The sequence below is a fragment of the Protobothrops mucrosquamatus genome, unplaced genomic scaffold, assembly GCF_001527695.2.
Source record: "Protobothrops mucrosquamatus isolate PMUCROS unplaced genomic scaffold, P.Mucros_1.0 scaffold134, whole genome shotgun sequence".
NCBI lineage: Eukaryota > Metazoa > Chordata > Lepidosauria > Squamata > Viperidae > Protobothrops > Protobothrops mucrosquamatus.
The window spans coordinates 281,127-293,656 of NW_015386501.1; the positions used below are offsets into that span (position 1 = coordinate 281,127).

At 37.0% G+C, this 12,530-nt stretch overlaps 1 protein-coding gene across 1 annotated transcript in view; it reads right to left on the reverse strand.

The window, feature by feature from the left end:
- Window positions 1-4,317: 4,317 nt before the first annotated feature.
- Window positions 4,318-12,530, reverse strand: part of LOC107284951 (calmodulin-lysine N-methyltransferase) — a 32,597-nt gene continuing 24,384 nt past the window's right edge. Inside the window, exon 5 of the mRNA XM_015813082.1 lies at window positions 4,318-4,434. Coding sequence (XP_015668568.1) covers window positions 4,357-4,434 — 78 coding nt within the window. The 3' untranslated portion in view covers window positions 4,318-4,356. The remainder of the gene's footprint in view (window positions 4,435-12,530) is intronic.

Below are 12,530 nucleotides of genomic sequence, written 5' to 3' on the forward strand. Positions count from 1 at the left end.
GAAAATAAGAGGGGCCAAAAGTAAAAAAAAACATTGATATTAAAGTCATTAAATCTATATGGGAGATATTCTTGGTTTTTATTACATCTTACCCACAAATTTGTGCACCTTCTGTTGCACTAAGGAAAATACTATCTGCGTATTGTATGGATTTTGGAATAGAACAGAATATGCTTTTCTGTAAACACTAATTTATGGCTCTCCGGTAATTCACGTTTCTGTAATAACCTGGATTTTCCCCATATCCCTTCCCCCCCCAGTCCATCAAAGATAATGCTTTATGCAATGACTCTGCATATCCAAATAGCTGTATGCTTTTAGCAAGCCTATTTTTTAAAATACAATTTAAAAATTGTATTTAAATACAATTTTAAATACAATTTCATCTGGGCATGGAATTGAAATGGCATTTGTTTACTTTTGGATGACCTTTGTTGTGAGCACGATGGGGGTAGTGCATTCTTGCAGTGAAGCATTCTTCATTCTTGCTCAGTGACTTTGTAGAAGCAATGGGAAACCAACCATAGGATCCGTCAGAGCCAGTTGGGCCTAGTGCTTAAGGCACCAATCCAGACACTAGGAGGTCTGTGAGTTCTAATCCTGCCTAAGGTAGGAAAGCTGGCTAGGTGACCTTGGATGAATCACATTCACACAGATCAACTCACCTCATAGGGTTGTTGTGTGGAAAATAGGAGGCGGAACTATTCGATACTGTATGTTCACTACCTTTGTATCATTTATAAAAATAATAAAGCTGGGTAAAAATAAATATTTCTGGATCAACTCCAGAGGTTGGGAGATAATGGAGTTACACACAGATACATCTAGGGGTTTTTGCTGTTGTTGTTTTTGGTGAAAATGGCATTTGTACAAGAGCGTAAGGCATGGCTCATTTGCATATGTGATTTCTTTTTTGGAATGGGAAATATTTTCCTCAGCTGAGGAATGGAACAACACTGCTGGAGAATGTTCATATTTCTTTCCTAAACTCTTGATTGACAAGGGTGAGAATGTTACAAGCACTCACACTTGTAAGAGCATGTTGCATTCAGTCCTTAGGGATGAATAACCAGAGACTTTCTGCCATCTTTGTGCTTTTGATCCTATCTTGCTCTACTGGCTCTTCTTTTTCTCCAACCAACCTCATCTTGCCTTTGCCTTTTGTCTGCTTCCTTCTCTCCTGCCTTGGTCTGAATTGATTTCACTGGAACTTGACCTTGCCCTCCATTAGTCTCTGCACAAGTATTGCTTTAGATTATGCGGATTCTTTGGCTGAAGATGTGACATATTGTCCTTAGTGCACCAATTGGGGCAGAATACCCATTTAATTTATGTAACCCTGCAAGGAAAAAAAAATCAAAGGAATACTAAATGTGCAGGGTACAAGTCAAATATTCTGAAATTAAAGGAAAACAATCATTCTTATTTTATCACAGTATGTGCGTGGCAATAGAAAACAAAATAAACCTTATTACTGCATCTAATATTTATAACACTGCCCAACATAATCTTTAATGCCTCTTTTACTAATCTCTCTCCTTCTTTGAAAAAAATCGCGTTCTCCTCATCTTTAATCTTGGAAAGATCACTTTGCAAACTTTTAGAAACCATGTTTTAGAAAATTGTTTTTTTAAAAAAAAACACAACTTAAATATGTCTATCATATGCCCATTATGTTGTTACTGAAATCAGAATTTGCCTCCTGCAGCTTCTATCAAGAGGAGGCTCAGAAACTATCGTTCAGTAGAAAAAAGCCCCTTCAGGAGCAGCTTACAAGCCCATAAGAAAAGTTTCACCAATGTATTGTTTCCACTGATTGTTGATGACTGATATCTGCAGTGTTTGTAACTTTAAGGCAGTGGTGGGGATTCAGCCAGTTCGCACCACTTCGGCAGAACCGGTAGCTAATTTTTTGTTGCCCAGGCCCAGAATGGACTTCCAGAAGCAGCATCCACAGAGAGAACCGGCTGTTCACATATTTGAATCTCACCACTGCTTTAAGGGACTTATTAAGTTTAACTTCCATTCATACAAAACCCAGCATACATACCCATCACATTGAATATGTTTAACTGAAGGTTTCTTAAATTTTGTTCAAGTCAATTTATGTTTACAATCACTGTTAATAATCTTTAATTTTTTTAAAATGTGAAACAGGCCTTTAATTTTATAACAATATTTGGAGAAGCAGAAGCAACATTCAAAGAACTGGATGCGTGCTTCATTAAAGCAATATAGAGATGATGATAATTTAAGAAGTACTATCCCACCACAAAGCAACTTTATTTTTTTCCAGAAAATAAGGGGGGAAAACCCAGAGAATTTTATACAATGATATTTAGCAGCCAATGCTACAATCTAGGGCCTCTGGTCCTTTCATCAATTATATGCATGAGTAATTTAGTTTCACCATTCAGCCTCAATGCATAAATGTTTGCAGGATCGTGTTCTTAAGACCCCTTCAATTAAACCCTTACGGGATAATAGCCTGCATTTGAGACACTAGCTTGTACTGACATGACAGATGGGGGAAAGAAACAAACAATAATAATTAGTTGTTCATTTTGATATACTTGTTATCTACTCAGAGAGGGAAAAAGAGTGAAACAATAATTTCCAGGGTCGTTATATAAAAGTTAGCAAATATATCTATTTGTCATGTTCTTGAATACTTTTGTAATGATATGTGAAGGTTCATACATATGGGTGCTGTTTGTGCCTTTTCTATACTAATTTTTTACTACATATATATAGCATGCGTACCTATGAGACACACCATGAAGATAAACCCATTAATCTCTAAATTCTTGCCATTTCTGAGCAGAAATTCCATGCAGTAAGCGTCTCAATGTGAAATCCATACAATCCATAAAAGGAGATCTACTACTGAAATACTAGGATAAATGGCTGGTTTGCATTGCCCTGGTCTTTATCCAACACTGAGAATAGACTGCTGTTTTATCAAAAGAGGAATAAATTGCTGTTATTGTGATGTTAGCCCATCACTTGGCATTGCAATTCAGGTTTTTGTGAGAAAGAAATGTATGATCTAACTGCAATTTGACCTATGCCTTCTGTGATCCATATAGGTGCTCTAATGGAGCATTAAAAAAGTGTGGAATACAAGGACATGTAAACTGGTGGTAAAGAAATGCATTTGAGGGAAAGATGGAAGGGCATGGGAGTTTGTGTGCAACTTATTAAACCAGAGAAGAGAAGCAACAATTCAGGGGTAATTATTTTATTTTCATATACCTTGCAATCAAGCACAGCATGAAGTATAATACCATTTGATTTTTTTTCCCCAGATACTTCTAAAAACGGTTTTTTAAAAATGAGATGATAAACTTCTTAGAATGCCAAAAAAGTGTTTTTTAAACCAGCAAGAAAACAAATCCAAATAGTTTTTGTCTTAGGCTTTGAAAGTTATGTATTGCTTCTGGGACAAAAATGTTAATGAAATAATGTGGGCTATGGCCAATGTTAGGTGATATTTTGGAGGAGTGAGGGAGCAAAGGAAAGACCACAATTGCTACAGCACCCAACATTTCTCCAACAAGGACCTATTTTTTAATAGCAAGTATAGGAAACAGTTGCAGTTAGATTTCAGGACTGATAAAGACTCACTTTTCATTCATAGTCAGAGCACTCTTCTTGTACCTAAACAGATAATAAGTACTCAGCACACTCCCCCTTCTTGACACAACACACTGAGACTAATCACACATAATTGGAGAGGAGGAGCAGAGGGCTGGCCAACCCATTGTGTCCAGAGGACAAATGGTCAGTTTATGAAGCTTTAGTTTGAAGCAATAATTTCTGAGACATCTACTGAGAGGACAAACACCCCCCCAAATAAAAACTCAACAATAAAACTCCAAAATCCCAAATCCTGTTGTAAAAAAAAATCATAAACTGAGTTTGAAAAATTTCACTCTGAAAAGAAAACCCAAAAAGTAAATTTAAAAAAATAGCCTAAGGGGTAATGGTAAAAATAAGATGAAATCTTCCTAGAATACCATATGATATGGTCTCAAATGTTGGATAGATACCAGTATCTGTTTTTTTCACTTACTTGAACAATACATCCTTTAGCATTTTGCAGTTGGTCAAACACATTTTTCCAGATACAACAGAAAAAAAAACCCCATTTTTGTCACAATGAAGAAATCATGTGCGAAATGACAGTCACAAAGGAAGGGAAATAGAGCTCTTGAAACTTTCAGCTCTCTTTTTAATGCAATGGACCCATAGTTTTAGAGTGATCAACTCTACATTGCTCAGAGTTTACCTTTCCCATGAAATCATTACATAAATACATTCTATTTTGTAATAAAAATATTGTCTTCCCATATTCTATCCTTCTTTGGTTAAAACAAGAAAAAATGGGTAGTGGAGATTTGGATCATAAATATCTTTTTCTTCTTTTTTCAGCTGCAAATAAAGAAACAAAGCAACAGTCAATTTGTTTTAATCATAAAAACATAATCTTTGTTGGTACGTTTGTTTTTGTTGTTGGATGAGTGGGTATCAAATGAGAAAATAAACATTAGACATAATTTTCATTTTCATTTTTTATAACTGTAATTAAAATTGCTAGTGAGAAAATATCATGCAGTGGGGTAAATGTGGTTCGTCTGAAATATACAGATAAATGAAAGCTAAACTGTCTCCTAAAGAATAAAGCTTTATATTTATGATTGATAAAACACTGAGATCATCAACAGCTAACAAACTTAAGTAGTTTTGCATAGTAATTCAAACTTGTCTCTCTTTGAACACAGAATAGTTCAGTGTATTCTTAGCAACAAGAACAAAGATTATGTGAACTCTATAACTCAGCGCAATGTAACATGTATTCTTAAAACAAGTACGGTATTCATTTAGGCAGCTCTCCAGTGAAAACTTAATTACCAAGTAGTTGAATTTGGCATATATTTTCTATAGACACAAACTACTGAATTCAAGAAGCTATCCAGATGAAAATCAAGTCATCTTAACATTTAAAATGACTTCACTGAAACAATTTCCTTGTGTGTGTTTACAGAGGGAGGAAGGCAACACTAAACTGAAAGATAGGAGGCAAAGAATATGAAGTAGTGCTCCTTTTTTCTTTAATATATAATATTTAATATGTAATACTCTAGTGTACATATGTATACTAGAATATTATATATTCGAAATAGCTTCTGGCATTTCTTTTCAGCCATTATATAAACAGGAATTTACCAATGTCCTATTGTTTAATTCTGAGGAATAATTTTCCATTTATGAGTAGTGCAATTTTCCCAACAACAATTATTAATCTCTCCAAATTCTCAGTCATGTGAACAATGACAAATTTGGTTCTCTAATATTAGCACAAGGAGTTCTATGTGAATAAAATGGTTCATTAATTTAAATATTATTTAAATATCCAACTTATTGTTCAGGTAATGTTATTCTTAGTGGCTGATGATTAAAATGGCATTGCAAACACCAAAATGTTGGTATACCAGAAATTAACTGATTTTTTTTTTGGTGTGTGGGTGTGTGGCATGAATTTTCATGGGACACATTCCAAATGATCTCTTGAAGGACCAAAAATACTCCATTGTTATAAGTGTTGTTGATGATAATAATAATAATGAAGAAATTTTTTTTTTAAAAAAAGCGTACAAAATAATATCCAGTTCAAAGTTTTCCCCAGTTGCATCTTAAGGTCTGTTTTTTAGAAAGGAAACTTCATTTCCTTGAGGAGTAAACTTCAAATGGCCATTCCTATTGCTCATAATCTTCTCTACCCTGATGTGTCTTGGGTCAGCAGCTTCACTAACCTACATCCAGAAATAATATCTTGTAAGCCCATAAGGAAAAAAAATTGTTCTTCTTTAGGAATGCAGCAGATCTGGTCTGCCCCCCTCCCCGTCTCTTTTAACCTGAATTCTCTAGTGACCTCTGGTGGCCAGCCCAAAGGCTCCATTGCAGAGTTTAAACACAACCCAGACCCGGCTTCACTATTCCAGATTAGCAGGGGGATGTTAAACAAATAAATGCCACAAAGGCATGTATTACTGCAACCTGTTATCCAATCGTAAGTGCATTGGAAACATAACATTATTGAACTCATATATGCATACACAGAAGCATTTGTAAACAGTGCATATGCTTCAGTCCAGAATATTATGTAGAGTGTTATTGCGCACATCATGGTTGCACTTCTGAGCCCAATTAATTATTGTAATTTTATGAAACGGGGAAAAAAAAACCTCATAAGCCCACCCTTTGAATTGCACGAGCAACTAAAAGCAAATTGTGAATAAAACAATTTTTCAATTTTGGAGGCAAGAAGAGGGAGGAGAGCAAGAGAGGCCTAGGAGAACTGAAATAAATTATATGGCCACTCTTGGTAGCATTATGCTTTCCCTCCTAATTGGATGTAACACACTCAGACCCACAGGGTGAACAGCAGCAACGGGAGCGGAATTCATACTGTTTACCCTTTACAGTAGCCACAATTATTAACCGCACACCAGACACATTATAAGCACTAGCCACTCGTAATGTGGTATTTCAAATAGATAAGGAGAAAGGCAATATAACTATTCTTTTGACATCACATTCTGCTCTCCTACCACAGCCTCACCCTCAGCCTTTGCTTTTGTTTAGAAAACCATCCCGACGTTGCTTTGTCCCTGTTATAACATGAATCTATGCTACCCTCAGCCCTATATTTTTGTTAATTATTTCAGGAGAAGGGAAATATTGGATCTTTCATACCCAGTTTACAATGTATATTTGGCAAAGGAGCATAACCTGCATCTCCTTATTTTTTTTATGTATTAATTATTAAGAAAATATTACAGAAGTTAGTGTGAGAATGATGCACTGCGAAACCCAACTCGGGGAAAGGGTGTGTGTATAGTTTTTAACAAAAGCACAAGCAGAAAGTATAGGGCCAGTTTTGATTACAGGCTTGTTTTTTGAAACGGAAATAAAATTTCACAGCTAACAATGAGAGGTGAAAAGTTTAAGAGGCAAAGCTGTTCCTCCTGATCACTGCCTGTTAATCAGCTTCATGGGTGGTTGCCTAAATCTGTGGATTTTTTTTTTATATTGTTGTTACTTGCACTACTGTCAAGATTGTAACTAATTTTTCCCCCTCTTCTAAGAGGAGGGGTGAATAACTCGCCATAGAAGGCAGCTGTGGATGAGTGACATGAAGCACTAATGCAGAGGGAAAAATTAAAATTCATGAATCTCTTCACAACCATTTGTGTAACAAGATTAAGATGGGACAGCAGAAAATAGCTGCATTATCAGGCTTCTTACAGTTCTCCAGCTGGTTACGCTCTATTCCAAAACAGTAGGGATAAGAGGATAACACGGAGCCAAAAGGAAAATGCCTCTCCTTCATTTGGGAGAAAACAGGTCCGAGGAAAAGATGAGGCTTGGATATGCAACCAGAAAGCATGATCCTACTTAACCACCAAACTTTTCACATAAATCCAGCAAATAAAAGCGAAGGTTACAGTCAACTCAGCAGCCTCGCAATTGGAAAGACCGCCCCCCACCACCTTTTTTTCCCTCTTGGAAGAAGAAAGAAGAAAATCCCAAAAAGTAGGTATATCAGCCATCATCAGTTTACGAGAAAACTAACTACTGACCCAGAAGGATGGGGAATATTTGCAACTGAGCTTGGGAAAAACAGTTTGATAGCCAACCATATAAAGTTTGCAGTATCTCTATTTTCAGCCAATACATCTTTGCCTGAACCCTCTTCCATTCTTGCACATTGCTGTACGGCCTCAACTGCTGAATGCTATTGTTATTTACTGTGTAATTGTTTGTGTTGCTCTATCTTAATCCAAAAGGAGTGGCTTTTTTGTTTCAAGCTCTTTCAAACTATACGCAATGTACTGACTAAAATATACATCAATACAACAATCAATCACTGTATACTGCATAGTGACTCATAAGGCAACTCTATATCCTTTATGTGGAAGGAAAATGCATGAAATTCACTGAGACTGTTTGAAATAAATTGGTGAAAAATCACTTTATTAGCATTTATCAGTAATGGAGGACACTTAAGAGACATTTTTCTTGTTTAATTATTCTGTTATGAAGGATCTAGTTACTGAAGAATATACTCCTAGCAACTTTTCTGAATGACGTTTAAACATACTCAGAGGTTTTTTTGTTTTTTTTTTGTTTGTTTTGGAGGGGTAGAGAAAATTGTCCAGGCCCCATGTTCTGATTTTAATTCTTTTTAAGTTATCCCTTTCAGCCACTCTGGAAGAATAAAAAAACAAGACTCATACAAGAAACTTTCGTTTTTGTGAGATAATATAAATTTGATTAATAAAGTAAATAAATTAACACATAATTCATTAATCTCTGAACATAAAGTTTATGATTTATATATGCCCATGAATTTTCCTGTACTTTTTCCTCAAAGGGTAGCATTTCATGATTCTCAAAAACAACAAAAGGACCATGCATGTGAATGGCATTGGATGGCTTAAGCCCACTTTCCTACCCTGGAGTGGAGTGGGGTGGGGCTGGTGGCTGATCCAGCTATTTGTGATTAAGGTTTAATCGTGTCATCTGAGCTCTGGAGAGGATGCGTCTCCTGACTAGGTACTTTCAATGGTTTTCTCTACCATAAATAGCAGGTGTCCCCCTTTGTATCACCTGCTTAATTATCAGCAAGGAACAATGCTGGGAGTTTGAGAGATATGTTGCATGGGGCACTAGGGAGAAGAGTGGAAGCTAGCAGGAATGTCCATGGAAGCCAGTGTCATACAATTACTTCTCTGGTGCCATTATTTCAGAATACCTTTGCTGACACTGAATTTGCTTGCTCTGAAGAATGAATATATCTGAGATTGATACAGTTCTTCAGAGCCTCTCCTACTGTAGGAGGAACTGGGAATTGGTGTAGCTCAATGTGTGATCCACCAAATTAAATGCAGCCCATTATTAGTCACATAACACATGGTACCAAACGAACACCTGTCTTCTATTTTTGCTGTCCTAGAAATGCAACAATATTTCTATCAACAATTTGATACCAAACACCACCCTACTGCCTTCTATTTTGTTCTGCACCAAAGAGGATGGTTGGTGCCCAAGTAGCTATTTTCTTCCTAATTCACAATGTACTCCTGTTCTAGTTTCTCGTGTAATTCCTCAAAAGTATTTTTACAATACGATTCCATCCACCATTCTATGCACTATCCACAGGAAAATTTAACATAGTTGGAACACAATTATTTTGTCATGTTCTTTAAACATGGAGTTGATCAGAGGCAAATGAAGAATAGCATCAAGGCCCGAAACTGCCTGAGGAAATTGTTTTCTAACTATGCATCCCACATAGTGTCCCCAATGTGAAATATTGTACAGCTGCTTTTGATTACTGATTGTCTGGTTTAGACTATGATTTAAAACGGGGAGAAGAGCTTGCAAAATTCTTCTGACAGACTTAATTCAATTTTTTAAAAAAACACCTCTTGAGCCTTTAACACAGGGCAGCACTTAGCTAGCACCTGAACACATGGTAAAGCAGAAAGAAATAATTGCCCATTGCGAGGACAGGCTGTGTGCCAGCTCCCTGTCTTCCCTGTGCCTTAGGGGCTGTTTAAGATTGAAAAAAGAAAAGAAACTCATGTGAAGCTTAACATGATAGAGCTATGGTGATATCCTCTACTAATTTTCTTGATCTCCCAAGTCTAAGTAAAGCAGCAGTGAAGAATTCGCCTCTTAAATAGGAAACTGTACTTCCATATTCCTGTACTTCCATATTCTCAAAATGGTTCTCTGTTCTTCCATATTCCTTAGACCCGGAAGAAGAAAGAAAGGGGAATGTGAACTTCTGTGCCTCTGGGATGTTGGGCCATACAATGAGGAAGAGAGAACTAAGGAAACTATTACAACCCACCTTTCAATCAACATTGCACCACCATGTATGAGGCAGCAGAAAACAAAACAAAAAAATGAATAGATCCGGATTCGTGCCTGAAATGTTAATGAATGTCCCAAACCCAGAGTTTATTCTTGCAAATTATCAGAAAGATTTTGCTCAAGAGTGACCCAAGGCATCTCCCATCATCAGCTCCATAGCAATTACGCATCCAGGTGAATCACTTGGAAAATAGGGAATTTGTATAATTCTTTCAATCCCCCATGAGCCTATTTTATTATTCTTTTAAGCCACCACTCCTGCTCTGTTACAATGACACAGCACTCCCAGCATTAAAATACAGTTAAAAAAGTCACTCAGATCTTGTAGCCACTCTAACAACAACTCCAGGAGGCCCCTCTTGTTTGTCATTACTTTCTCTTAAAGATGCTGTAGACATTGCCATTCTGGTCCATAAGAGTTAGCAGATACTCTGGAAAGGTTCTGTGATATATTACCTGAAGAAAGATTCTCAGGTCTTGAGACTACTTTTTTATTATTTTACATATTGGTATATGCAGTCTACCTTCCTTTTTTAAAAGGCTCTCGGGAAGATATGGATGGACAGTGCTACTTACTAGTCACATTGCTGTTTTAAGATCAATGGTGGTAGCAAAGGAGAAAAATGGAATGGTTAAAGAGGGAAAATCATGTTGATCTACTTCCTTTTAGATAGGGGAAGGCTCAGAAGTGCTTATTAGATAACAGAATAATAGAGTTAGAAGGGACCTTGGAGGTCATCTTGTCCAGGGGTCTCCAACCCCCGGTCCATGGACCAGTACCGCACCTAGTATGCTAGCAACTGGTCCACACAAACAAGCAAAGCCCCATTTGTGAAATGCAGGCAGCACACAAAACCACGCACCCTCTGGTCCACAGAAAAACCTCTCTCCAGGGAACTGGTCCCTGGTGCCCAAAAGGTTGGGGACCTCTGATCTAGTCCAACCATCTGCATGAGCAGGAAACCTTATACCATTTCAGACAAATGGCTCTCCAGTCTGTTTTCAAAGCCCCAGTGATGGGGCACCCACAACTTCTAACGGCAAGCAATTACACTGTTTGATTGTTCTCACTGTCAGGAAATTTCTTCTTAGTTCTAGATTGCTTCTCTCCTTGATTAGTTTCCATCCATTGTTTCTTGTCTTGCCTTCTGGTGCTTTGGAAAATAGTTTGCCCACCTCATCTTTGTAGCAGCCCCTCAAATATTGAAACACTGTTATCATGTCTCCCCTAGTCCTTCTTTTCACTAGATTAGAAATACCCAATTCCCGCAACTGTTCTTCATGTTTTAACCTCCAGCCCCCTAATCATCTTTGTTGCTCTTCTCTGTACTTTTTCCAGAGTCTCGCCATCTTTTTTATATTGTGGTGATCAAAACTGGATGCAGCATTCCAAGTGTGGCCGCACTAAAATTTTGTAAAGTGGTACTAATATTTCATATTATCTTGATTCTATCCCTCTATTAATACAGCCTAGGATTGCATTGCCCTTTTTGGCAGCTGCCTCACACCATTGGCTCATTTTTAAACGTTTGTCCACTTGGACTCCAAGATCCCAATCACTGTTACTGGCATTGAGCCAAGTTTCACTTAGTCTGTACCTATATAGTTGGTTTTTCTTGCCTAAGTGTAAAACCTTACTCTTTTCTATATTGAATTTCATTTTGTTAGATAGGGCCCAATGTTCAAGTCTGTCAAGATCTTTCTGGGATGTTGACTATTCCTGCCAGCTTAGTGTCATCTACAAATTTGATGAGTTCCCCTTCTATTTTCTCATCTAGATCATTTCTGAAGATATTAAAGTGTACTGGGCCTAAGACAAAACCTTGAGGTACCTCAACACTTACTTCCCTCCATGTGGATGCAGTTCTGTTGAGGATTACACACTGAGTATGGTTTGTCAGCATCCATCCGTGGTGATGATATTGTTGTGGTCTACCTTGTCAAATCCCTTACTGAAATTTAAGTATACTATGTCCACAATATTTTGCTGACCCACTAATTATTATACTAATTAAGTGTGCTAGAGAAAGTCCAAGCATCCATAAAGGGAATATAAATGTGACTAGTGTGCTTACTTACTATATGAGTAAAAAGTAGTATATATGGACAAGAAAGCTATGTATTTCTTTGCAATCCTCTGGATAATTGCAGATTTATTGAAGGGGAGGTACCCGGCTGGCCACGGTTCAGTTATTCTCTCAAATATGTAATATTTCCAGCTTTATATACATGTTATTTATGTGTCTATATCAATGTTTTTAAGTTTAGTAACTTTAAGATGCCTGAACATCAACTCCCAAGACTGGCTGGGAAATTCTGGAGTTGAAATCCACACATCTTAAAGTTGCCAAGCTTGAGAAAGACGGATCTATTCTCTGCAGCTCAATAGTTTTTCAGTATGACTTGGGGGGGATGATGCCCCAAACATTTTTAAAGAATCTGTTCACCCTGTATCTAGGAATTATCTGAATTTTCCAGGGAATTTCTCTCCCTAAAAGAAGACCAAAAAGGTCATATCTTTCAAGCTTAGTAAAGAATGATTGCTTATTAACACTAATTCTGTGGGTTAGTATCTATACAGT